This window comes from Schistocerca piceifrons, chromosome 3, assembly GCF_021461385.2.
Source record: "Schistocerca piceifrons isolate TAMUIC-IGC-003096 chromosome 3, iqSchPice1.1, whole genome shotgun sequence".
NCBI classification, from domain to species: Eukaryota; Metazoa; Arthropoda; class Insecta; order Orthoptera; family Acrididae; genus Schistocerca; species Schistocerca piceifrons.
The window spans coordinates 649,262,164-649,289,134 of record NC_060140.1 but is presented as its reverse complement, the minus strand read 5'-3'; the positions used below and the strand labels follow the sequence as shown (position 1 = coordinate 649,289,134).

The window sequence follows — 26,971 nt, the reverse complement described above, 5'->3', positions numbered from 1 at the left end:
CGGTCACTTACCTAATAGCATCAAAAGTCTGACAGATAGCCATATAGCATTTAAAAGGAAAGTAAAAGAATTTCTGAATGACAACTCCTTCTAGTCATTAGATGAATTTTTGGATATAGTAAGTGGGTAATTACCCCCACAAAAAAAAGGTTCATGTAATATTTTGTGTGGTGTATTGGAAAGTGCGAAAGTCGAGTGTTTGTAGGACGATACAAGATGGTTTAAAAGGGGAGGCCATGACGCTGGGCTCACAGATTTACTTCAAACTTTGTACACCTTTAGTATGCCATTGAAACAACATGATGTGCCAGCAGTAAGAAGCACTACTCTGGCAATTCCAAGAAATGTTGTGGCTTCCCCTTGATAGACAAAATTTATAGTTGGAGTGACAAATGGCAGCTGGGTCTAAATGTAGAGAAATGTAAATTGATAAGGATGATCTGGAAAAACAAACCCTTAATGTTCTGATACAGTATTAGTAGTGTCCTGCTTGACACAGTCAGTTGTTTAAATATCTGGGCTTAACACTGCCGCCGTTGGATAAGCAGCTGCAGCAGCAAGTCGTATACTCCTAGCTCACTCATTTGTTACATAGTTTAATTCTTAATTTCTTTGCGTGTTTTTGGTACTTGCATTGTTTAATTCATAAATTTCGGGCGTATTATAGTATTTGAGAGTGTAGCATCGCGTTTTAGTACCTGAATAGTGTAAAATCGCGTAGTCTCCTTCCGCCGCCGAGCAGTGTCAGCAGTGCGCAAGTAGCAGCATTACTGCATTTACTAGGCAATCTTGTATTTTAATAACCGTTTAAATTTTGTCGATTTGTTTGCGCTCTCTGTAGATTAGTTCAGACGTTCTTTGCAGAACAGTTTTTAGCATGGATAGGGACTGCAACTGCTGTGTTCGGATGCAGGCTGAGTTGGCATCCCTTCGCTCCCAGCTTCAGGCAGTGTTGGCTTCGGTCACACAGCTTGAGGCTGTTGCCAATGGGAATCACTGTGGGGGTCCGGATGGGGGTTTGTCGGGGACGGCCAGCTCGTCCCACGCATCCCCTGATCGGACTACGACTGTGGTTGCCCGGGATACTGCCCGCATTGAGGCTGATCCCTCACCTGTGGTAGAGTGGGAGGTCGTCTCAAGGTGTGGCAGGGGGCGAAAGACATTCCGGAGGGCTGAACGGAAAGCCTCTCCAGTTTGTCTGACGAACCGGTTTCAGGCTCTGTCTCAGGCTGATACTGATCTTCGGCCTGACATGGCTGCTTGTCCTGTTCCAGAGGTTGCCCCTCAGTCTGGAAGATCCGTGCAGTCGCAGAGGGTGGGCTTACTGGTAGTTGGGAGCTCCAACGTCAGGCGCGTAATGGGGCCGCTTAGGGAAATGGCAGCAAGAGAGGGGAAGAAAACCAATGTGCACTCCGTGTGCATACCGGGGGGAGTCATTCCAGATGTGGAAAGGATCCTTCCGGATGCCATGAAGGGTACAGGGTGCACCCATCTGCAGGTGGTCGCTCATGTCGGCACCAATGATGTGTGTCGCTATGGATCGGAGGAAATCCTCTCTGGCTTCCGGCGGCTATCTGATTTGGTGAAGACTGCCAGTCTCGCTAGCAGGATGAAAGCAGAGCTCACCATCTGCAGCATCGTCGACAGGACTGACTGCGGACCTTTGGTTCAGAGGCTGAGACGGTTCTGCGACCGTGTGGGCTGCAGATTCCTCGACTTGCACCATAGGGTGGTGGGGTTTCGGGTTCTGCTGGATAGGTCAGGAGTCCACTACATGCAACAAGCGGCTACACGGGTAGCAGGGGTTGTGTGGCGTGGGCTTGGCGATTTTTTAGGTTAGATGGCCTTGGGCAGGTACAGAAAGGGCAACAGCCTCAACGGGTGTGGGGCAAAGTCAGGACATGCGGGGACCAAGCAGCAGCAATCGGTATTGTAATTGTAAACTGTCGAAGCTGCGTTGGTAAAGTACCTGAACTTCAAGCGCTGATAGAAAGCACCGAAGCTGAAATCGATATAGGTACAAAAAGCTGGCTTAAGCCAGAGATAAATTCTGCCGAAATTTTTACAAAGGTACAGACGGTGTTTAGAAAGGATAGATTGCATGCAACCGGTGGTGGAGTGTTCGTCGCTGTTAGTAGTAGTTTATCCTGTAGTGAAGTAGAAGTGGATAGTTCCTGTGAATTATTATGGGTGGAGGTTACACTCAACAACCGAACTAGGTTAATAATTGGCTCCTTTTACCGACCTCCCGACTCAGCAGCATTAGTGGCAGAACAACTGAGAGAAAATTTGGAATACATTTCACATAAATTTTCTCAGCATGTTATAGTCTTAGGTGGAGATTTCAATTTACCAGATATAGACTGGGACACTCAGATGTTTAGGACGGGTGGTAGGGACAGAGCATCGAGTGACATTATACTGAGTGCACTATCCGAAAATTACCTCGAGCAATTAAACAGAGAACAGACTCGTGGAGATAACATCTTGGACCTACTGATAACAAACAGACCCGAACTTTTCGACTCTGTATGTACAGAACAGGGAATCAGTGATCATAAGGCCGTTGCAGCATCCCTGAATATGGAAGTTAATAGGAATATAAAAAAGGGAAGAAGGTTTATCTGTTTAGCAAGAGTAATAGAAGGCAGATTTCAGACTACCTAACAGATCAAAACGAAAATTTCTGTTCCGACACTGACAATGTTGAGTGTTTATGGAAAAAGTTCAAGGCAATCGTAAAATGCGTTTTAGACAGGTACGTGCCGAGTAAAACTGTGAGGGACGGGAAAAACCCACCGTGGTACAACAACAAAGTTAGGAAACTACTGCGAAAGCAAAGAGAGCTCCACTCCAAGTTTAAACGCAGCCAAAACCTCTCAGACAAACAGAAGCTAAACGATGTCAAAGTTAGCGTAAGGAGGGCTATGCGTGAAGCGTTCAGTGAATTCGAAAGTAAAATTCTATGTACTGACTTGACAGAAAATCCTAGGAAGTTCTGGTCTTACGTTAAATCAGTAAGTGGCTCGAAACAGCATATGCAGACACTACGGGATGATGATGGCATTGAAACAGAGGATGACACGCGCAAAGCTGAAATACTAAACACCTTTTTCCAAAGCTGTTTCACAGAGGAAGACCGCACTGCAGTTCCTTCTATAAATCCTCGCACAAACGAGAAAATGGCTGACATCGAAATAAGTGTCCAAGAAATAGAAAAGCAACTGGAATCACTCAACAGAGGAAAGTCCACTGGACCTGACGGGATACCAATTCGATTCTACACAGAGTACGCGAAAGAACTTGCCCCCCTTCTAACAGCCGTGTACCGCAAGTCTCTAGAGGAAGGGAGGGTTCCAAATGATTGGAAAAGAGCAAAGATAGTCCCAGTCTTCAAGAAGGGTCGTCGAGCAGATGCACAAAACTATGGACCTATATCTCTGACGTCGATCTGTTGTAGAATTTTAGAACATGTTATTTGCTCGAGTATCATGTAGTTTTTGGAAACCCAGAATCTACTATGTAGGAATCAACATGGATTCTGGAAACAGCGATCATGTGAGACCCAACTCGCTTTATTTGTTCATGAGACCCAGAAAATATTAGATACAGGCTCCCAGGTAGATGCTATTTTTCTTGACTTCCGGAAGGCGTTTGATACAGTTCCGCACTGTCGCCTGATAAACAAAGTAAGAGCCTACGGAGTATCAGACCAGCTGTGTGGCTGGATTGAAGAGTTTTTAGCAAACAGAACACAGCATGTTGTTATCAATGGAGAGACGTCTACAGACGTTAAAGTAACCTCTGGCGTGCCACAGGGGAGTGTTATGGGACCATTGCTTTTCACAATATATATAAATGACCTAGTAGATAGTGTCGGAAGTTCCATGCGGCTTTTCGCGGATGATGCTGTAGTATACAGAGAAGTTGCAGCATTAGAAAATTGTAGCGAAATGCAGGAAGATCTGCAGCGGATAGACACTTGGTGCAGGGAGTGGCAACTGACCCTTAACATAGACAAATGTAATGTATTGCGAATACATAGAAAGAAGGATCCTTTATTGTATGATTATATGATAGCGGAACAAACACTGGTAGCAGTTACTTCTGTAAAATATCTGGGAGTATGCGTGCGGAACGATTTGAAGTGGAATGATCATATAAAATTAATTGTTGGTCAGGCGGGTACCAGGTTGAGATTCATTGGGAGAGTGCTTAGGAAGTGTGGTCCATCAACAAAGGAGGTGGCTTACAAAACACTCGTTCGACCTATACTTGAGTATTGCTCATCAGTGTGGGATCCGTACCAGATCGGTTTGACGGAGGAGATAGAGAAGATCCAAAGAATAGCGGCGCGTTTCGTCACAGGGTTATTTGGTAACCGTGATAGCGTTACGGAGATGTTTAATAAACTCAAGTGGCAGACTCTGCAAGAGAGGCGCACTGCATCGCGGTGTAGCTTGCTCGCCAGGTTTCGAGAGGGTGCGTTTCTGGATGAGGTATCGAATATATTGCTTCCCCCTATTTATACCTCCCGAGGAGATCACGAATGTAAAATTAGAGAGATTAGAGCGCGCACAGAGGCTTTCAGACAGTCGTTCTTCCCGCGAATCATACGCGACTGGAACAAGAAAGGGAGGTAATGACAGTGGCACGTAAAGTGCCCTCCGCCACACACCGTTGGGTGGCTTGCGGAGTATAAATGTAGATGTAGATGAAAAGCGATATGAAATGGAACAAGCATTGGGAGAAATTTGGGAAAGTGTGGTTCATCTGTAAGGGAGACTGCAAATAGGGTACTGGTGCAACCTATTCTTGAATACTGCTCCTCATGTCTGGACTCCACACCAACTCAGATCAAAGGAAGACATTGAAGCAGTACAGAGGTGGGCTGCTAGGTTTATTACCACTCCATTCAAACAACACACAAGTACAGGGTGCGGCAGCACTCATAGCATAATCTGACTTCCATAGTACCATGACATACTGCAGGAATGCACACCAGCTCATACCGCATTCACGTGCTAATGAGCTGCCATTTCGAGTGTAACAATGATATGAAGCATTGGAGAGAACAGCATCGTGCTATTGCTGTTGAAAGTTATTTCAAGAATAACAACTCCGTTATTGCTACCCAGCATCTATTTCAGCAACATTCAAACTTGAGACGTCATGGGAAAGTTTCAGATGGACGGGCCGTTGTGAGGTGGGTACATGCATTCCGAACAACAGGTTCTATTTGCAATGGCAAACCAGGAAGAAGTGAAAGAACTGTGTGGACACCAGAAGCTGTGGAAAATGTTCATGCTGCACTATTGCGTAGCACAAGATGATCTGCTCGTTGTCATGCGCAAACTGTGCATATGTCCGATCGTTCATTCAGGAGAACATTGCACGAAGATCTCCATTTTCAGTCATATAAGCTGCAGATTTTTCAGGAAATTAGGCCTCGAGATTGGGTTTGATGCGGAACGTTCTGCTTAACCATGCATGATCTCCTTTGCCAAAATCCACAAATGTTGCACACCATCCTGATGTCAGATGAAGCTCATTTCGAGTTATGTGGTTCAGTGAATAAACAGAATATGCATTATTGGAGTGATGTAAACTCGCATGAACTGCACATCAAGCTCTTGCACAGTTCTTGTGTCACAGTGTGGTGTGGAGTTGCTTCCTTTGGGATTATTAGCCCTTACTTCTTTGAGGATGGCAGCGATGTGGCTGCAACTGTCACCAGTAAACGCTACCTAAAGATGCTGCCAGATCTCGTTCTTCCCCAATTAGGTATGGTCGATGTGGATGTGGAGCAATTATGGTTTTAACAAGATGGAGCAACCTCATACACAGCCAGAATTTGCATGGATTTCTTGTGACAGACATTACCCGGTATAGTAATTTCCCATTTTGGTGACATTTCCTGGCTGCCTCACTCACCTGACCTTTCATGTGCAGACTTTTTCCTTTGGGGTTACCTGAAGCAAGAAGTGTTCTGAACACGTGCCATCATTCCCGAGTTGAAGGATCGCATCAGAACTGCCGTCAGCAATGTCCCATTACGCTGAGTTATGGAAAGCTTCCAACACCGCCTAGATGAATGTGTTGTGCGGAGGGGCATCATTCGACAGGAGTCATATTCAAAAAGCAATCCACGCAATGAACAATGACTTACACGTTAGTAAATGGCTTAACTTTAACTATTAATTGACATAAGATGTAATAAATAAATTACAGTTACTGCCTAACTCTGTGTTTTTAATATCCTATTATGAATGCTGCCACACCTTGTACTGCAGAGATGCTTTGGGAACTCAAATGGAAATCCCTAGAGGGAAGGCGATGTTCTCATGATGTGGCTTGTGGAGCATGTATGTAGATGGAGACGTTGAAGCAGTTTTTAACATTATTCAAATAAGAAAAGGTACTCTGTGTCAATAAAAAACAATTTTTGGAAGTGAATTTGCCACTGCAAGTACTGGAGAGAGATGCATGTACAGCAGTCCATCTGGTTACACTGTCACAGAGAAAATTGTACATTTATTTTTGACAGTAAGAGTGTATATTCTTTTGAGGAAACATAGCTGCAAAGCAGAAATGGATGCCACTGCAAAATGTGGCACTAAAAGTACAAGCATGAGAAATGAAGAAATGTAAATTTACTACATCTGGGTGTATACAAGGACAAGGAAAAAATATTCCCAGATTTTTCAGTTGAAAATACACTTTCTCCCGGGTGAAAATACATTTTTCCCCATGTTATGTGAGAGTATACTTTTCCTCGGCACAGTAAAACTGATCAGTCTTTTGAATGTTTATGGTTTTGTATGCTGACGTAGAATTTCCCGGCACTTTCGAAAACAAAACTCGGGTGGGGACATGTTTCTGAAAGATCTTTGATGTGCAGCAGCAACATGTACGCTGCATATTTTCATGTTACAAAGATATAAATTCGAATTCCATCGAATCTTACTATCCAAGGCATTAAAATCGAGATTGCGACACACTTTTGTAAGCCAGTCATAGCTCATGTCATGTGATCTTGCCAGCTGATGACAGCATAGGACACGTGATGTAGTCAGCCAATAGCAAGATCACTCTTAAGTAGCGCGAACACACAAATAAGAAAAGTTGATGGTTTAAATTAATATACATAGTGTTGCTACAAGAAAAACAGAGGTTTCACATATAATCGTAGTCTCGAAGATTGATTAGCTGCAAGAGAAGCTAAGCTTCCACATATAATGTTGATCTTTTTTGCGTGTGTTACACTTTTAAGATATATCACACAAATGCGCCAGCAAAATTTTTAATAATGACATAAATGTCTGATCTTCTGTGCTCAAAATTCTTCTAGATGGTCGTCCTCAAAGAGTTGATTTTTAATTGAGAGCCAAACGCTCTGTGATTTAAGAAATTCATCGTACATTCTTGCATATAGTTCATCTTGTGTAAAAGGTAATTTACTTTGAAAGTAATGCATCAGCCCCAGATCTACGGTATTTCCGAACCAGGACAATATAAGATAGTGGTGCCCAGCCACACATCCGCAGCCAGAAGTGGGAGAAGGTACTACCCATATCCGACTCACCTGCGCATGCACAAGAGCCCGCCAACAACTGCTGAAATGAATCTAATGTCAAAAGCTGTCACATCACACTCATCGGAGGCAATTTGTCGTTATGAATCATTGCATAGTCTTTCTAAAGACTTTGACACACTTTGCTGTTGGCAGATGCTTGTATGAGCACTATGTTTTGTTGTTGTATATGGTGGATTTCCTTTGCGACTTAAGTTTTATTTTCATTTTTTCTTTCTCTTGTTACTGTTTTGTTGCTGCAGTATTATCCTGCAGATGCGGGATACAGTAATATCCTTTGTTGGAGTATTGGTTCTTACCAGTCAAAATCACAAAAATTTAACTGAAAACTAAAACAATGAAACATTCCCGGAATTCTAAAAAATTACCGGGTTTTTCCGAGATCTCCCGGTTGTCCCGGGTCATATACACCCTGTACATATTTTTGGGCTAATTAAATTGATAGTTATGCAAATGTAAAGAGAGTTATAATCTGCTAAACAAACAGAAACATTACACATATTTAACATGTAAACAGAAGCAGGCTTAGGTATTTGTGTTTCCATATGGGCTGCAGTTCTCAAATATCTCCCTCCGGCAAACGAATGGTCATCATACACAATGCTATTATACCTAGAGGATATATTACTTACCACAAAAGTGACTGCTCGCAGATTTTATGCATATTTTGAGTAAAATTAAATGCCATTATTTTATTCACAATATTATGAAAAGGACAGACTGCTACTCACCATATGGTGGCATGCTGAGTCACAGACAGGCACAACAAAAGAAGACTGCTAAACAATTGAGCTTTTGGGAAAGGACTTCATCTAAACCACACACACACACACACACACACACACACACACACACACGTCACTGGTCGCTGAGGGCAGACTGCAAGCAATTGCGCATGAAATCTGGGTGGTGGAGGTAAGGAGGAGGCTGAGGCGGGGAAGGGGAGGGGAATGGGAGGGATAGCAGGGTAGAAGTAGGGCTGGTAAAGTGCTGTATGTGGGAGCATACTGGGACAGGTGGGACAGGGTAGGGCAGCTAGGTGTGCAGACAGGAGGTTTGACAGGGGCCATAGGGGAGCGAGCGGGTAAAGAGAGAAGTAAAAACACTGTGGGTGTGTTGGTGGAGCAGAAGGCTATGTAGTGATGGAATGGGAACAGGGAAGGGGATAGGCAGGTGAAGGACAGTGACTAATAGAAGTTGAGGCCCGGGCCATTACGGGAAAATAGGACATATTGCAGGGAGGGTTCCCACCTGCATAACTCAGAAAAGTTGATACTGGTAGCACAGGCTGTGAAGCAGTCACTGAAGTGAAGAATTTTGTGTTGGACAACGTACTCAGCAACAGGGTGGTACAACTGTTTCTAGGCTGTAGTCTGTCAGTGGCCATTCATGCGGACAAACAGTTTGTTGGTTGTCATGCCCATGTAGAACGCAACACAGAGGTGGCAGCATGGCTTTCAGAATGGTTTCACAGGTAGCCCTGCCTATGATGGGATACGAAATTCTTGTAACCAGACTGGAGTTGCTGGTGGTGGGAAGACATATGGGACAGCTCTTGCATCTAGGTCTACTACAGAGATATGAACCTTGAGGAAAGAGGTGGGAGTAGGAGTGGAGTAGGGATTGTTGGTCGATGTGGGGGGAGGGGGGACCAAACAGCAAGGTCATTGGTCCCAGTGGATTAGGGAAGGACGGGAAAGGAAGTCGGCCATGCCCTTTCAACGGAAACATCCAGACATTTGCCTGAAGAGATTTAGGGAAATCACAGAAAACCTAAATCATGATGGGCGGACATGGGTTTGAACCGTCATCTTCCTGAATGCGAGTCCAGTGTACTAACCACTGCACCATCTCGCTCAGTGGAGAAGAGATGGATGAGGATATTGTGTAGGTTCACTGGGTGGCGGAATACCACTGTGGGAGAGGTAGAAAGGATAGTGGTAGGACATTACTCATTTAGCGCACAACGAGAGGCAGTTGAAACCGTGGCAGAGAATGTGATTCAGTTTCTCCAGTCCTGGGTGGTGCTGAGTCATGAGGGAAATGCTCCTTTGGGGCCAGAAGGTGGGACTTTGGGAGGTGGTGGATGACTGGAGAGATAAAGCACGGAAGATCTGTTTCTGTACAAGGATGAGTGAGTAATTTCAGTCTGTGGAGGCATCAGTGAAACCCGTGTTATATTTGGATCCTTGGTATATACATTTGGTATATTTATATATTATTTTATTCACATTACATTTCCAGTAGAAACAAGATAACAATTAAAAACTCTACTTCACTGTTTACTTTACACCCAAGGATGTAATATGCAAGTTAGGTCCCCTCCACTTTTTCATACATTAGAATTTAACAGTTCTGTCTATACTGCTGCTAGAGCCACTCAGATTCAAAATGGCAGCCACTGCTGTGTTGGTGGTACTTTCTTTATTAGGCAGTTTAGTAAATGTGGACTCATCAAATGCAGATTCCCCCATCACATTGGTTGAGAGTTAGACAGACATTGAGACTGAAGTAGTTTTCTTTATGGAAATGACAATCTGGATCAATTTTAATTTGAAAATAAAAATAAATACACGTTTCAGTGCTACTAAGTAACTGAATTAGGTTTACACAATCCTTCAACCAAACCTACACAAACTGCAGGGACTATCTGAGGCACGGCTGGCTTTCAAATGTGAAATATGCAAGGCTTTTATAGGAATCTACTGTTGCCAAAAAACAAAGAGAAACAGCAACTCTTTACTTCACAGGAACTTCTTTTCAAATATTTATGTCTTTCTTTGAACAACTTACCCCGTAATATTAATTAGAATTTCAAAATTGGATAGTGACACCCTAGTGAAGTTATGAAAACGAGAACTGTCTTCCAAATTCAGCTAACACAGCATGTCATTCCTGCCACACCTTTTGTAGTATGTTTTTATCTACCAACGATGACTGCATTGCTTTCTTCATCTGCTTATTTCATTGAGTATTGTTAAAGCAGCACCACATATCAGTAATTTTTCCTCTTCACTTGTCACACAGTTCTCAACACAAATACGCTGGCAGTTCAGTATAGTAGACAAAGTGAGTACATATGCAGAAATGTGTGACAGTTGTGTAGATGGGGACATGAAAAATGTTGCTAACATGTTGTGAACAGAAACATGTTTTCAAATTCAGTGTAAATGTGGCTTTAGTGATGAAACTGACCTTCATACATAAACAAATACAATTTTCATTTTCTCTGCACCTCTCTGCTTCACCCGCACTGTAAGATATGAGTAGATACCATGCAAGGACTAAATTGCACTGTCATCAGTATCACACAAAAAATCTTTTCCACGTTGACAGACATAGTGACCAGCCACAAACAAGAACATCTCTCCAATTTCCCTTCTTCCTTCGGTGGCATCCAGACTTGGTACAACTAGATCCGATTCTCCAACAAGGCATTCACTATTGTCCAGTAAAATGAGGAATATCCTTCCCAGCCCCCCTGCCACAGTACTTCACTGCCCACCCAAACAATACTGTCACTGTCCCAACCTCATAGACCACATGTATGTAGAAGGGCTAGATGTCACATACATCTGCACACCAATACCTGTATCATCCCAGTCACTGACATTTCCTACACAAAACACCTTCACAATCAGATAAATCATAAACCAAATTTATGCAACCGCTGTATAGCTTCTGCATGGGTATGTTCACAAATTAGTCATGTGGAAGAATGACCATGCCCATGACCACCTCCAAACTATGTCCACAAGTCAATTAAATGACACAGTTGCAGAGGTTTCAATACAGTCCAATCTCCAATGGTCTTCTTTTCTCACACTCCAATCTTCAGCCCATGAATCAGCCTCTCAACTTTAACTGTTACATTCTTAAACCACCTTAAATAAACCACTGTAATTTTCCTCCTGGGTATCTTTTACATTCTTCCCATATTTCTTCTTTCGTCTTGACATTCCTCCTAGAAGACCTCTAACTTTCATCTATACATACCAACACGTGCTACCCCCAGTGCCATATATGCTAACACTTTCCCACCCAAATCTTCCTCTTTCCATTACATTCAGCCCTATCAACCATCTGAGCCAGGATATTATTTTCCCAAATGCATTTCTGTTACACAGCACTTCTCCCAATCAAGTGATCTACCCTCAGATACAGTGTGCCCAGTGTAACTAGGTACTTTTACTGGGGGCTGCTACTAGGAGTGGAGGAATCAACAGAAGACAGGAAACAATCCATACCAGCTCAAAACCAATACACACTTGTGAGCTTAGTTATCAAACAGTGCTATGTGTATACTGTCTTAAGGAAACATGATGATTGTCTTGTAAATATTTGTCATTGGAAAAAAAGGCACTTGAAATTAAATAAACAGGTGAGAAGGATGATTTCCTAAATATGTTTAAAATATTTAAGAGCATAAGTGTTTAAAAGGATTAGGAGAAGAAAAATGTCAGGGTGTATACGCGGACAAGAAAAAAAATTCCTGGATTTTTCCAGGATTTCCTGGTTAAAAATCCACTTTCTGCCGGATGAAAACACACTTTTTCCGTGTTATTAAGTGACAGTATATTTTCCCTCAGAACTGTAAAACTTATCAATCCTTTGAATGGTTATGTTTTTATATACAGGCATAGAATTTCCTGGCACTTTAGAAAACGAAAGTTAGGGAAGAAAACTTCTTTTGGAAAGATTTTTTATGTGCAACAACATGTACGCTGCATATTTTCATATTACGAAAGTATAAATTTGAATTCCACCAAACACCTCATGTTACTTTCCGAACCACTGTAATCAAGATTACGATATGCTTTTGTAAGCCAGTCATAGCTCAAGTCACGTGATCCCGCCAGCTGATGACAGCGGATAGTCAGACCACAGGACACGTGATGCAGTCAGCTAATAGCAACATCACTGTTAAGTAGTGCGGATACACAAAAAGGAAAAGTTAATGTTTTAAATTAATATACATAGTGTTGCTACTACAAGAAAAGAAAAGTTTTCACATATAATATTGGTCTCTAAGGTTAATAAGCTGCAAGAGAAGCTAAGCTTTCACCTGTGATGTTGATATTTTTTGCGTTTGTTACACTTTAGGATATATCACATAAATGTTCAAGTACAATTTTTAGCCGAGTCCAGTGACATGACCTCAAAGTTTTCCACAAACAAATTAGCTACTGCAGAGGAGAGAGAGCTTCCCGTAGCACTACGTCAATTTGCTCATAATAACGACATGAATGTCTGATCTTCTGGGCTCGAAATACTTCTAAATGGTTCGTCATCAAACGCTCTGTGATTTACAAAATTCATCGTACATTCTCGCACATAGTTCAATTTGCATAAAAGGAAATTTACTTTGAAAGTAACGCTTTTCAAACCACCATTCGCAATATTTTCCTGTGACCTGTTAGAAATAGGTTCGTTTCAGTAGTCGCCAGAGTGCGCCAGATAACAGGTGCCACCGCACTTTGGCAGCTGCTATGACACAGGAAGCCCATATGTTCGTACGTGTAAAACATTAAAAGATCTTACATTATGTCATCAAAGAAAAAAGACATCAGAAGATACTCCAAGAGCATCGGAATTTCGTGAACCACACCAAAATGGCACATTTAAAGTGCATACTTAAAGAGCACATTTGCATGTCCAGATTCACAATGAAGTAGGCCTTATCCTAATATTAAGCTTTTCAGTGTGGGTTTTGGGTTGTAAATTTTCTTGGAGTACCAGTATTGTATTAACTCATTTTTGATTTTTTCTTGTGGCATAATGCCATGCGTGCTAGAATATGAAAACTTGCACTTGAAATCAGCCAATAGTGTGGAACTAAACACTTTGTTTCAAACACATTGACTGCCTCAGCATAGTAGATTGATAAAAATCAAATTTCTTTAGCAAACCGACAAAAATAACTTCATTGTTCTACAAGGCGATTAATGCATGGCTGTCAGAAAAGTGGAAGTAAAATAAAATCTGAAACTAATAACGTATATTAGCCTTCCGTAATTATGTGAATGTATTTTAATTTAATTCACTTGATAGCTCCCGACACATAAATCTGTTTTGTTTTCATTTGACGTGAGCACAGTAAACGAAGAGGAAACAGCAAAATTACTAAATGTAAACACCGGTCACATGGAGACTACACACTTCCCCACTATAACTCAGACTGCTCTGCACATCAGCCTCTGATTTACGATATTTCCGAACTGGGGCAATACTAAGATAGCGGCGCAGTTGTTACGTCACGCCCATCGGAGGTAATTTGTTGTTATGAAGGATTGCATAGTTTTCCTTTGACACATTTTCCTGTTGGCAAATGGTTGTATGAACAATGTATTTTGTTGTTGTATATGGCACATTTCCTTTGCAATTTATGTTTTATTTTCCTTTTTTCTCTCGTTCATGTTTTATTGTTGCACTATTAGTCTACAGTAATATCCTTTGTTAGAGTATCGATTCTTACCAGTTAAAATTACAAAAATTTAACTGAAAACTAAAACAACGAAAAATTCTAGGAATTCTAAAAAATTCACAGGTTTTTCCAAGTTTTCTCCCAGATGAAAAAATTCCAGGGTTTTTCCCAGATCTCCCAGTTCGTATACACCCTGAATGTTTAAAATTTTGAGAGACAGTGATACTGAAAACAGTGCAATAGCAGAATAGATGGAATGAGGTGAACTACAGTTGAACACAAAACTGAACACACAGCAAGAAAACTGGATAAACTGCTTTTACACTTTTCAAGAGACTTTAAGAAAATTAGTGTAAAATGCAGGGAAACATAAAATTTGAGAATTAACTTTCCAAGTGACCAAAGTTACGTATAAGGCCTCTACCCTCCTGCAATTTCACAGTATATATTGTAATATATGTACATAACAGGTATAAAAATACTTGTCAGGGATTTGTTTATTATCTAATAAAGGTTATCAGAATTCTGTACTAGGTTTAGCCAATAACAAAACTGTAACTGGTAACTGTCTGGCAAGTAAAAACGTTTGACTTCACTTTGTTCATCATAATCAATGTTTTTGAAAAGCCTACAACTATGTCATTCATTAATAAAATAATGAAAATCTGCAACCATTACATATTTTGTCATGTTTAGCATGACACACTTTGAGAGGGGGAGGGGGGCGAGAGACAGAGGAGGGGTGGGCCAGGGACGAGGAGGGGGGGGGGGCAGGGACGGAGGAGGGGGGGCCAGAGAGGGAGGAGAGGGCGCCGAGGTGGGGACGGAGAGGGGGCCGAGGTGGGGACGGAGAGGGGGCCGAGGTGGGGAGGGAGAGGGGCCGAGGTGGGGAGGGAGAGGGGGTGAGGGAGAGGGGCCCAGGTAGGGAGGGAAAGAGAGGGGGCGAGGGAGGGAGGGAAAGAGAGAGGGAGGGAAAGAGAGAGGGAGAGGGGGCAAGGAAAAGGGGGCGAGCGTGAGGGGCGAGGGAGACGAGGCGAGGGAGACGGGGCGAGGGAGACGGGGCGAGGGAGACGGGGCGAGGGAGACGGGGCGAGGGAGAGGGGGCCGAGGTGGGGAGGGAGAGGGGCCCAGGTAGGGAGGGAAAGAGAGGGGCCCAGGTAGGGAGGGAAAGAGAGGGAAAGAGAGAGGGAGAGGGGGCGAGGGAGAGGGGGCGAGCGTGAGGGGCGAGGGAGACGGGGCGAGGGAGACGGGGCGAGGGAGACGGGGCGAGGGAGACGGGGCGAGGGAGACGGGGCGAGGGAGAGGGGGCGAGGGAGACGGGGCGAGGGAGAGGGGGCGAGGGAGAGGGGGCGAGCGTGAGGGGGCGAGCGTGAGGGGCGAGGGAGTGGGGGCGAGGGGGGAGGGAGAAGGGGCGAGGGGGGAGGGAGATGGGGCGAGGGAGGGAGAGGGGGCGAGAGAGGGAGAGGGGGCGAGAGACGGAGAGGGGGCGAGAGAAGGAGAGGGGGCGAGAGAGGGAGAGGGGGCGAGAGAGGGAGAGGGGGCGAGAGAGGGAGAGGGGGCGAGAGAGGGAGAGGGGGCGAGAGAGGGAGAGGGGGCGAGAGAGGGAGAGGGGGCGAGAGAGGGAGAGGGGGCGAGAGAGGGAGAGGGGGCGAGAGAGGGAGAGGGGGCGAGAGAGGGAGAGGGGGCGAGAGAGGGAGAGGGGGCGAGAGAGGGAGAGGGGGCGAGAGAGGGAGACGGGGCGAGAGAGGGAGAGGGGGCGAGAGAGGGAGACGGGGCGAGGGAGACGGGGCGAGGGAGACGGGGCGAGGGAGACGGGGCGAGGGAGAGGGGGCGAGGGAGAGGGGGCGAGCGTGAGGGGCGAGAGAGTGGGGGCGAGGGGGGGAGGGAGACGGGGCGAGGGAGGGAGAGGGGGCGAGGGAGGGAGAGGGGGCGAGGGAGGGAGAGGGGGCGAGGGAGGGAGAGGGGGCGAGGGAGGGAGAGGGGGCGAGGGAGGGAGAGGGGGCGAGGGGGGGAGAGGGGGCGAGGGGGGGAGAGGGGGCGAGGGGGGGAGAGGGGGCGAGGGGGGGAGAGGGGGCGAGGGGGGGAGAGGGGGCGAGGGGGGGAGAGGGGGCGAGGGGGGGAGAGGGGGCGAGGGGGGGAGAGGGGGCGAGGGGGGAGAGGGGACGAGGGGGGGAGAGGGGACGAGGGGGGGAGAGGGGGGAGGGGGGGAAAGGGGGCGAGGGGGGAGAGGGGGCGAGGGGGGGAAAGGGGGCGAGGGGGGGAAAGGGGGCGAGGGGGGGAAAGGGGGCGAGGGGGGAGAGGGGAGGAGGGGGAAAAGGGGGCAAGGGGGGAGAGGGGGCGAGGGAGGAGAGGGGCGAGGGGGGAGAGGGGGCGAGGGAGGAGAGGGGGCGAGGGAGGAGAGGGGGCGAGGGAGGAGAGGTGGCGAGGGGGGGTGGGGGGGAGAGGGGGGGAGGGGGGAAAGGGGGGGAGGGGGGGAAAGGGGGCGAGGGGGGAGAGGGGAGGAGGGGGGGAAAGGGGGCGAGGGGGGAGAGGGGGCGAGGGAGGAGAGGGGGCGAGGGGGGGAGAGGGGGCGAGGGGGGGAGAGCGGGAGGGGGGGAGAGCGGGAGGGGAGGAGAGGGGGAGGGGAGGAGAGGGGGAGGGGGGGAGGGGAGGAGAGGGGGCGGGGGAGGAGAGGGGGCGAGGGAGGGAGAGGGGGCGAGGGAGGGAGAGGGGGCAAGGGAGGGAGAGGGGGCAAGGGAGGGAGAGGGGGCGAGCGTGAGGGGCGAGGGAGACGGGGCGAGGGAGACGGGGCGAGGGAGACGGGGCGAGCGTGAGGGGGCGAGCGTGAGGGGGCGAGCGTGAGGGGGCGAGCGTGAGGGGGAGAGGGGACGGGGGAGAGGGGGCGAGAGTGAGGGGCGAGAGAGTGGGGGGGAGGGAGAGGGGGCGAGAGAGGGAGAGGGGGCGAGAGAGGGAGAGGGGGCGAGAGAGGGAGAGGGGGCGAGAGAGGGAGAGGGGGCGAGAGAGGGAGACGGGGCGAGAGAGGGAGACGGGGCGAGGGAGACGGGGCGAGGGAGACGGGGAGAGGGAGACGGGGCGAGAGAGTGGGGGCGAGAGAGTGGGGGCGAGAGAGTGGGGGCGAGGGGGGGAGGGAGAGGGGGCGAGGGAGGGAGAGGGGGCGAGGGAGGGAGAGGGGGCGAGGGAGGGGGAGGGGGCGAGGGAGGGAGAGGGGGCGAGGGAGGGAGAGGGGGCGAGGGAGGGAGAGGGGGCGAGGGAGGGAGAGGGGGAGAGGGAGGGAGAGGGGGAGAGGGAGGGAGAGGGGGAGAGGGAGGGAGAGGGGGAGAGGGAGGGAGAGGGGGAGGGGGGAGGGGGGAGAGGGGGAGGGGGGGAGAGGGGGGAGGGGGAGAGGGGGCGAGGGAGGGAGAGGGGGCGAGGGAGGGAGAGGGGGCGAGGGAGGGAGAGGGGGCGAGGGAGGGAGAGGGGGCGAGGGAGGGAGAGGGGGCGAGGGAGGGAGAGGGGGCGAGGGGGAGAGGGAGAGAGGGGGCAAGGGAGGGAGAGGGGTCAAGGGAGGGAGAGGGGTCAAGGGAGGGAGAGGGGTCAAGGGAGGGAGAGGGGTCAAGGGAGGGAGAGGGGTCAAGGGAGGGAGAGGGGGCAAGGGAGGGAGAGGGGGCAAGGGAGGGAGAGGGGGCAAGGGAGGGAGAGGGGGCAAGGGAGGGAGAGGGGGCAAGGGAGGGAGAGGGGGCAAGGGAGGGAGAGGGGGCAAGGGAGGGAGAGGGGGCAAGGGAGGGAGAGGGGGCAAGGGAGGGAGAGGGGGCAAGGGAGGGAGAGGGGGCAAGGGAGGGAGAGGGGGCAAGGGAGGGAGAGGGGGCAAGGGAGGGAGAGGGGGCAAGGGAGGGAGAGGGGGCAAGGGAGGGAGAGGGGGCAAGGGAGGGAGAGGGGGCAAGGGAGGGAGAGGGGGCAAGAGAGGGAGAGGGGGCAAGAGAGGGAGAGGGGGCAAGAGAGGGAGAGGGGGCAAGAGAGGGAGGGGGCAAGGGTGGAGAGGGGAGAATAGAGGGAGAGGGGGCGAGACAGGGAAAGGGGGCGAGACAGGGAAAGGGGGCGAGACAGGGAAAGGGGGAGAGACAGGGAAAGGGGGCGAGACAGGGAAAGGGGGCGAGACAGGGAAAGGGGGCGAGACAGGGAAAGGGGGCGAGACAGGGAAAGGGGGCGAGACAGGGAAAGGGGGCGAGACAGGGAAAGGGGGCGAGACAGGGAAAGGGGGCGAGACAGGGAAAGGGGGAGAGACAGGGAAAGGGGGAGAGACAGGGAAAGGGGGAGAGACAGGGAAAGGGGGAGAGACAGGGAAAGGGGGAGAGACAGGGAAAGGGGGAGAGACAGGGAAAGGGGGCGAGACAGGGAAAGGGGGCAAGACAGGTAAAGGGGGAAAGACAGGTAAAGGGGGAAAGACAGGGAAAGGGGGCGAGAGAGGGAGAGGAGGGAGAGAGAGAGGGAGAAGAAGAGGGGGGAAGAGAGGGTGAAGATGGAAGAGAGGGGGCAAGAGAGGGAGAAGGGGGATACAAGGGAGAGGAGGGGGAGATGGAGAAAAGACAGGGGAAGAGGGGGCAAAGGCTGGGGAAGAGGGGGCAAAGGCGGGGGAAGAGGGGGGAAAGGCAGGGGAAGAGGGGGGAAAGGCGGGGGCAGGGGGGAAAGGCGGGGGGGGAGAGGGGGAAAGGGGGAGAGATGGGGAAAGAGGTGAGAGATGGGGAAAGGGGGAGAGAGGGGGAAAGAGGTGAGAGAGGGGGAAAGGGGGAGAGAGGGGGAAAGGGGTGAGAGAGGGGGAAAGGGGTGAGAGAGGGGGAAAGGGGTGAGAGAGGGGGAAAGGGGGGTGAGGGGGCAAGGGAGGGAGAGGGGGGAAGAGAGGGAGAGGGGGGAAGAGAGGGAGAGGGGGCAAGGGTGGGAGAGGGGAGAATAGAGGGAGAGGGGGCAAGGGAGGGAGAGGGGAGAATAGAGGGAGAGGGGGCAAGGGAGGGAGAGGGGAGAATAGAGGGAGAGGGGTCAAGACAGGGAAAGGGGGCAAGACAGGGGAAGGGGGCAAGACAGGGGAAGGGGGCAAGACAGGGGAAGGGGGCAAGACAGGGGAAGGGGGCAAGACAGGGGAAGGGGGCAAGACAGGGGATGGGGGCAAGACAGGGGAAGGGGGCAAGACAGGGGAAGGGGGCAAGACAGGGGAAGGGGGCAAGACAGGGGAAGGGGGCAAGACAGGGGAAGGGGGCAAGACAGGGGAAGGGGGCAAGACAGGGGAAGGGGGCAAGACAGGGGAAGGGGGCAGGACAGGGGAAGGGGGCAAGACAGGGGAAGGGGGCAAGACAGGGGAAGGGGGCAAGACAGGGGAAGGGGGCAAGACAGGGGAAGGGGGCAAGACAGGGGAAGGGGGCAAGACAGGGGAAGGGGGCAAGACAGGGGAAGGGGGCAAGACAGGGGAAGGGGGCAAGACAGGGGAAGGGGGCAAGACAGGGGAAGGGGGCAAGACAGGGGAAGGGGGCAAGACAGGGGAAGGGGGCAAGACAGGGGAAGGGGGCAAGACAGGGGAAGGGGGCAAGACAGGGAAAGGGGGCAAGACAGGGAAAGGGGGCAAGACAGGGAAAGGGGGCAAGACAGGGAAAGGGGGCAAGACAGGGAAAGGGGGCAAGACAGGGAAAGGGGGCAAGACAGGGAAAGGGGGCAAGACAGGGAAAGGGGGCAAGACAGGGAAAGGGGGCAAGACAGGGAAAGGGGGCGAGAGAGGGAGAGGAGGGAGAGATAGAGGGAGAGGAGCGAGAGATGGAGAAGAAGAGGGGGGAAGAGAGGGCGAGGATGGAAGAGAGGGGGCAAGAGAGGGAGAGGGGGATACAAGGGAGAGGAGGGGGAGATGGAGAAAAAAGACAGGGGAAGAGGGGGGAAAGGTTGGGGAAGAGGGGGAAAGGTGGGGGAAGAGGAGGGAAAGGCGGGGGGGGGATAGAAGGGGGAGAGAGGTGGAAAGGGGGAGAGAGGGGGAAAGGGGTGAGAGAGGGGGAGAGGGGGAAAGACGGGGGAGATGGGGGAAGACAGGGGAGAGGGGGAAAGACGGGGGAGAGGGGGAAAGACGGGGGAGAGGGGGTAAAGCGGGGGAGTGGGGGAGAGGGGGTAAGGCGGGGGAGAGGGGGTAAGGCGGAGGAGTGGGGGTAAGGGGGTAAGACGGGGGAGTGGGGGGAGAGGGGGTAAGATGGCGGAGAGGGTTAAAGACGGGGGAGAGTGTGAAAGACAAGGGAGAGGGGGAGACGGGGGAGAGTGTGAAAGACAAGGGAGAGGGGGAGACAGGGGAGAGGGGGAGACAGGGGAGAGGGGGAGACAGGGGAGAGGGGGAAAGACGGGGGAGAGGGGGTAAGGTGGGGGAGTGGGGGTAAGGCAGGGGAGTGGGGGTAAGACGGGGGAGTGGGGGTAAGACGGGGGAGTGGGGGTAAGACGGGGGAGCGGGGGTAAGACGGGGGAGCGGGGGTAAGACGGGGGAGCGGGGGTAAGACGGGGGAGCGGGGGTAAGACGGGGGAGCGGGGGTAAGACGGGGGAGTGGGGGTAAGACGGGGGAGTGGGGGTAAGACGGGGGAGGGGAGTTAGATGGGGAAGAGGGTGTAAGACGGGTGAGGTGGGTGTAAGACGGGTGAGGTGGGGGTAAGACGTGTGAGGGGGGTAAGACGGGGGAGAGAGTGTAAGACGGGTGAGGTGGGGGTAAGACGTGTGAGGGGGGTAAGACGGGGGAGGTGGTGTAGTGAGATGAGGGAGGGGGGGTGGGAAGACGGCGGGCGCGGGGGGGAGACGGTGGGAGCGGGGGGGTGGAAGACGGGTGTGTGGGGGGGAGACGGTGGGAGCGGGAGGGGGAAGACGGAGGGAGCGGGGGGGAGACGGCGGGAGTTGGGGGGGCGAAGCCGGTGGGCGCAGGGGGGGAGACGGCGGGAGCGGGGGGGCGAAGCCGGTGGGCGCAGGGGGGGAGACGGTGGGAGCGGGGTGGAAGGCGGTGGGAGCGGGAGGGAAAGACGGGGTGAGGGGGTAGACACCGGGGGGAGCGGGTAGAGAGCGGGGGAGCGGGGAGAGACCGGGGGTAGCGGGGAGAGACCGGCGGTAGCCGGGAGAGACGGGGGAGGGAGGAGACGGGGGGAGGGAGGAGACGGGGGGAGGGAGGTGACGGGGGGAGGGAGGTGACGGGGGGAGGGAGGAGACAGGGTGGAGGGAGGAGGCAGGTGGAGGGAGGAGGCAGGGTGGAGGGAGGAGGCAGGGTGGAGGGAGGAGACAGGGTGGAGGGAGGAGACAGGGTGGAGGGAGGAGACAGGGTGGAGGGAGGAGACAGGGTGGAGGGAGGAGACAGGGTGGAGGGAGGAGACAGGGTGGAGGGAGGAGGCAGGTGGAGGGAGGAGGCAGGTGGAGGGAGGAGGCAGGTGGAGGTAGGAGGCAGGTGGAGGTAGGAGGCAGGTGGAGGTAGGAGGCAGGTGGAGGTAGGAGGCAGGTGGAGGTAGGAGGCAGGTGGAGGGAGGAGGCAGGTGGAGGGAGGAGGCAGGTGGAGGGAGGAGGCAGGTGGAGGGAGGAGACAGGTGGAGGGAGGAGACAGGTGGAGGGAGGAGACAGGTGGAGGGAGGAGACAGGTGGAGGGAGGAGACAGGTGGAGGGAGGAGACAGGTGGAGGGAGGAGACAGGGGGGTGGGAGCAGACAGGGGGGTGGGAGCAGACAGGGGGGTGGGAGCAGACGGGGGGTGGGAGCAGACGTGGGGGGAGGGAGCAGACAGGGGGGGAGGGAGCAGACAGGGGGGGAGGGAGCAGACAGGGGGGGAGGGAGCAGACAGGGGGGAGGGAGCAGACAGGGGGGAGGGAGGAGACAGGTGGAGGGAGGAGACAGGTGGAGGGAGGAGACAGGTGGAGGGAGGAGACAGGTGGAGGGAGGAGACAGGTGGAGGGAGGAGACAGGTGGAGGGAGGAGACAGGTGGAGGGAGGAGACACGTGGAGGGAGGAGACAGGTGGAGGGAGGAGACAGGTGGAGGGAGGAGACAGGTGGAGGGAGGAGACAGGTGGAGGGTGGAGACAGGTGGAGGGAGGAGACAGGTGGAGGGAGGAGACAGGTGGAGGGAGGAGACAGGTGGAGGGAGGAGACAGGTGGAGGGAGGAGACAGGTGGAGGGAGGAGACAGGTGGAGGGAGGAGACAGGTGGAGGGAGGACACAGTGGGGAGGGAGGAGAATGTGGGGAGGAGGGAGACGGGGGGAGGGGGGAGACGGGGGGGAGGGGGGAGACGGGGGGGTGGGAGGAGACGGGGGGTGGGAGGAGACGGGGGGTGGGAGGAGACGGGGGGTGGGAGGAGACGGGGGGTGGGAGGAGACGGGGGGTGGGAGGAGACGGGGGGTGGGAGGAGACGGGGGGTGGGAGGAGACGGGGGGTGGGAGGAGACGGGGGGTGGGAGGAGACGGGGGTGGGAGGAGACGGGGGGTGGGAGGAGACGGGGGGTGGGAGGAGACGGGGGGTGGGAGGAGACGGGGGGTGGGAGGAGACGGGGGTGGGAGGAGACGGGGGGTGGGAGGAGACGGGGGGGGGGGGGGGGGGTGGGAGGAGACGGGGGGTGGGAGGAGACGGGGGGTGGGAGGAGACGGGGGGTGGGAGGAGACGGGGGGTGGGAGGAGACGGGGGGTGGGAGGAGACGGGGGGGTGGGAGGAGACGGGGGGGTGGGAGGAGACGGGGGGTGGGAGGAGACGGGGGGGTGGGAGGAGACGGGGGGTGGGAGGAGACGGGGGGTGGGGGGAGACGGGGGGTGGGGGGAGACGGGGGGTGGGGGGAGACAGTGGGGAGGGAGGAGACAGTGGGAGAGGGGTTAGAGAGGGAGGAGAGGGGTTAGAGAGGGAGGAGAGGGGTTAGAGAGGGAGGAGAGGTGTTAGAGAGGGAGGAGAGGGGTGAGAGAGGTTAGAGAGGGGTGAGAGGGGTTAGAGAGGGGGAGAGGGGTTAGAGAGACGGATGGGAGAGAATAGTTTGTACTTTCAAATTTACCATACCTGTTAGTGTCAAGGGGTGACACAGCAAGACAATATACAAATCCACCCATGGTGGCTATATCAAAAGCAACTTTTCCTGTATGTAGGTCACAACCAATGATGTGTCTATCTTGTGCTGCTGTCCACACAATGTGGTTTTTTTCGCATTGTTTGGCGTCAGTTTTCACTAAAACAAAAGATACATTTATGCAGTATACAATCATTATATCAAAAGAAATAATTAAAAAACAGTGAAAACTGTGAGACACAAATTGTACAGAATGATTATGAAAGGCATGTTTATGCAATGTCTCACAAATGTAACAACTATGTATTCCATGATACTACATAAGCTTTAGAATAACAATTTAAAAAAAGGATCCCATAAAACAAATGCTGACACAGCAGTTTTAAATTTATTATGAGTAGTATGTTTTCAATCTGGATCTACACATCAATTTCAATTAATAGTGCAGCAGGAGCAATTTTAGGTTTGCTTATAGTTCAATCGTAGAGGGAGACCAAGAGATGAATACACTAAGCAGATTCAGAAGGATGTAGGTTGCAGTAGGTACTGGGAGATGAAAAAGCTTGCACAGGATAGAGTGGCATGGAGAGCTGCATCAAACCAGTCTCAGGACTGAAGACCACAACAACAACAACAACATTATAGTTCAAAACAGGGAAAATGATAAATCTGAACCCAGATCCCTGCCTTTCACAGAGTATATTACCAATGACACTTCACAAATTAAATTAAGTTTTCACTACAAAAGGGACCCAGGACCAAGTTTGAAGCCAGAAATCTTTCTAAGACAATTTGTGTTATAATGTTAGCAGAAAAGAGTCTATGCTGAAGTTCATCTGCATTATAATTTTTTACAGTACTGAAGTGATTTCATTACTAAAGTAAAATTATTAACAACTTTTGATTAGTGTTTCACATGGATACCACATAATAATTATAAATTTAGTGCAGTTTCCCTCAGGAAGCAAAACCTGGCTCACAAAGTGACACTTAATAAATGTATGCACACACAACCTTTCATATGAGAAGCTTTAAATTATGTGGCTAAGAGTGTTTGAAGGTTTCTTTTGGTTTTTAGTGAAAAACAATTAAAATTTTTGTTAATGCATCACGCTGCTTCTAAGATTTCACCATGGGCGTTTCAGTAATACGAATTTTTCCTATCAAACAAGGAAACTTTAATCTTTTATTTCCATTAATAAATGTCATGTAAATGCTAAGTCTCACAAAATACATAAACAAACCATTTTATAGCATTATGTTAGAAAAACTTGTATCACATCGTTCAATGGTACATTACCACTTGTTTATGTCTGCTGCATGGAAACCATACATTTAAAAAAAAATCACTAAGCTGACATTCCATACATACAAAATTTTGAGCCACAGCTTCCAAGACAAATTTGATCAGATGAAATGGTAGAGAATGTCTATGAATGACCTGGCTGTGGAACACTAACAAAAAATTGTGAACTGTTTACCCCTGTTTTTGAATCTGGTTGTTCTCCCCCATTCTTTGAGGTTTCAATTCTCTGAAAAAATATTTCCACTTTCTTTGCACTGCCCAAAAGGCACTTGTCAGTTTACACAATGATATCAATTGAGGAAAGTGTGCAGGTCAGATAATTAAGTCTGCAGATAGCAAAGAGGACAAAAAAACTTCAAAAGACATTTCAAGCAGCAGATCATGCACTGAAAGGTAACAGTAGATGCCATTAACATTGCCCCAAAGAACGTTTAGATCACGTCCATCATACATACAGTACAAATCCTCTGGTAACAATTTGTATGTCCCCAATAACTGTAGAAGCTAGGAGCAAATGAGCAACAAAATCAAAGCACAGGCAAATGACATCAGATTCTTCTAGAACGAAGACGGAAGGAATGAAACAATCTTCTAGTACTCAGTAAGATTTTTAGTAGACATAATATACTCAGTGCTTCACAAACCAGACAGTTGCTTTGTGTTCTGTCCAGACAGTTCAAAATGTGTTGAACCTTGAGGTCCATGAAGTGCACATACATAATTACACATGAATTAAGATTAACTTAACTGAAAATGCCGCACAGAGATAATAATGGATGCTGCCATTTTAACAGACTCCATGACTCTTAAGACAAGTAAAACAGTTTGATTTGTTATGAGAGAGAACCCAAAGCCGTTCACCCAATCTATAGCTATTTAAACAGCAAACACCAGATGGCTGAAGCTCTAGTTAGGAACCCATATTGGCATAATCCATTAGATGGACAGTAGAAATAACCACCACAGACTTGTTATACTGAAGAAAGCATATTCAACACAAGGTTCCTCTGTCGAACAAGCAGTTTGTCCAATATAAGACAAAATACTTTTACAAACTCCACAAGCAACTTAATACCTGTCTGTCTTGTGGATTATAATATCAGTATTCATAACCTACAATCTTAGCTGGCAATAAAATATCACTGGAACCTCATGTTTCTTGAGGAATTAGGATAGTTCAAAGCAAATACTTCCCCTGAACTGGAGAAATGTCATTGTCTCTTATTCATGTTTTTGTAACTGGTAGTAAGAATTTCAGTTGGAATTTGCTGGAAAAAAAGTCCATGAAGTACTTAGTATTCAACACGAGGTCCAAAATTGGCTTGACTATTCAACTCGCTGGCAAAATTTATGAGTGTCAGTCACCACAGCCTGTTTTCAAATGAGCTGTTACACTGGAATTGCAGAAAGAATTGCTTTTTGAAATAAGTTGCATTTTTAATTCAACTACATATTAGCGTTCTCTGTAGTACACATCATGTGAAGGAATCTGAGAAACCACAAAATTTTGGGGAATACATACCAAATATTTCTTCACTCCGTGTTCAGTGCATCAATTTTCCTGTTATGAGTTCTATGTGTTACCTAAACTTCAATGGTGGCAGCAAAACCTTTCTGAATTGGCCTTATCTTGGTCTCACTCAGTGGACAACAAGATACGAATCAATGACAAAGATTGTAAAACGGCATTTGCACTCAACCAAATCACGTTTGACACCATACTCCCCAACTTGGTCGAGTCAACTAGCTGCCCTTTGGCCACAGTTTGGCAGAAGCTCTGCATTTTTGTGGATGTTTAGTTTGTGCTGATACTCAAATAAAATGTGGTCACATCAAAGTTAAGATATGAAGTTGGTCTATAGGTACCGCCAATTAAATAGGAAGTGGGTGTCAATGAAACAGTGGAAATGTGGAGGGAAACACAGTCAGGCCAGGTTTGGAAAAGGGTCTAGGTATTTGAGATGGGACTGGAGTTTATGCTGCATTTCTGAGACTGGGCTTGTAGGCAGGCCTTTTGAGTGGACATGCTGGACACCTGGAGAAAGACCCTCCATTACACAACTACTGTGATCCACAACAATTATGGTGAGGTCTTTATGTGGTGGGAGGATGCTCAGGTCACGATCAGTTTTGAGGCACAGAATGGTATTTCTTTCTGTGATTGTAAGGTTGGTCTCCTGGCAATTAATCTAGGGAACAAAAATAGGTAACACAGGGGATTAAAAAATCCTGAAATGTCATCAGGCGATGTTCAGGAGAGCTTCTGTGAAGTTTGGAAGGTAGGAGACGAGACTCTGGCAGAAGTAAAGCTGTGAGGACGGGGCGTGAGTCATGCTTGGGTAGCTCAGCTGGTAGAGCACTTGCCCAAGACAGGCAAAAGACCTGAGTTCGAGTCTCGGCCCGGCACTGCCAGAAAGTTTCATATCAGCACACACTCCACTGCAGAGTGAAAATTTCATTTCGGAAGTTTTCTTAAAACTACTATAATACTAAAAAGAAAAACAAGTGAAAGAGCTAAGTGGCTCAGTGCTGCAGCTAATATGCGTGTATTTAGAAATTGTAGCACATGGCCGAGGTAAAGTTAACTGAATAACATACATTAATAAGTTTTATAGAGTAATGTTAAAATCTTAGAAACCTAT

At 49.9% G+C, this 26,971-nt stretch overlaps 1 protein-coding gene across 1 annotated transcript in view; it reads right to left on the bottom strand.

The window, feature by feature from the left end:
• Nucleotides 1-26,971, bottom strand: part of LOC124789327 (gem-associated protein 5) — a 366,866-nt gene that overhangs the window by 276,479 nt on the left and 63,416 nt on the right. The window contains exon 6 of the mRNA XM_047256646.1: nucleotides 23,017-23,182. Coding sequence (XP_047112602.1) covers nucleotides 23,017-23,182 — 166 coding nt within the window. The remainder of the gene's footprint in view (nucleotides 1-23,016; nucleotides 23,183-26,971) is intronic.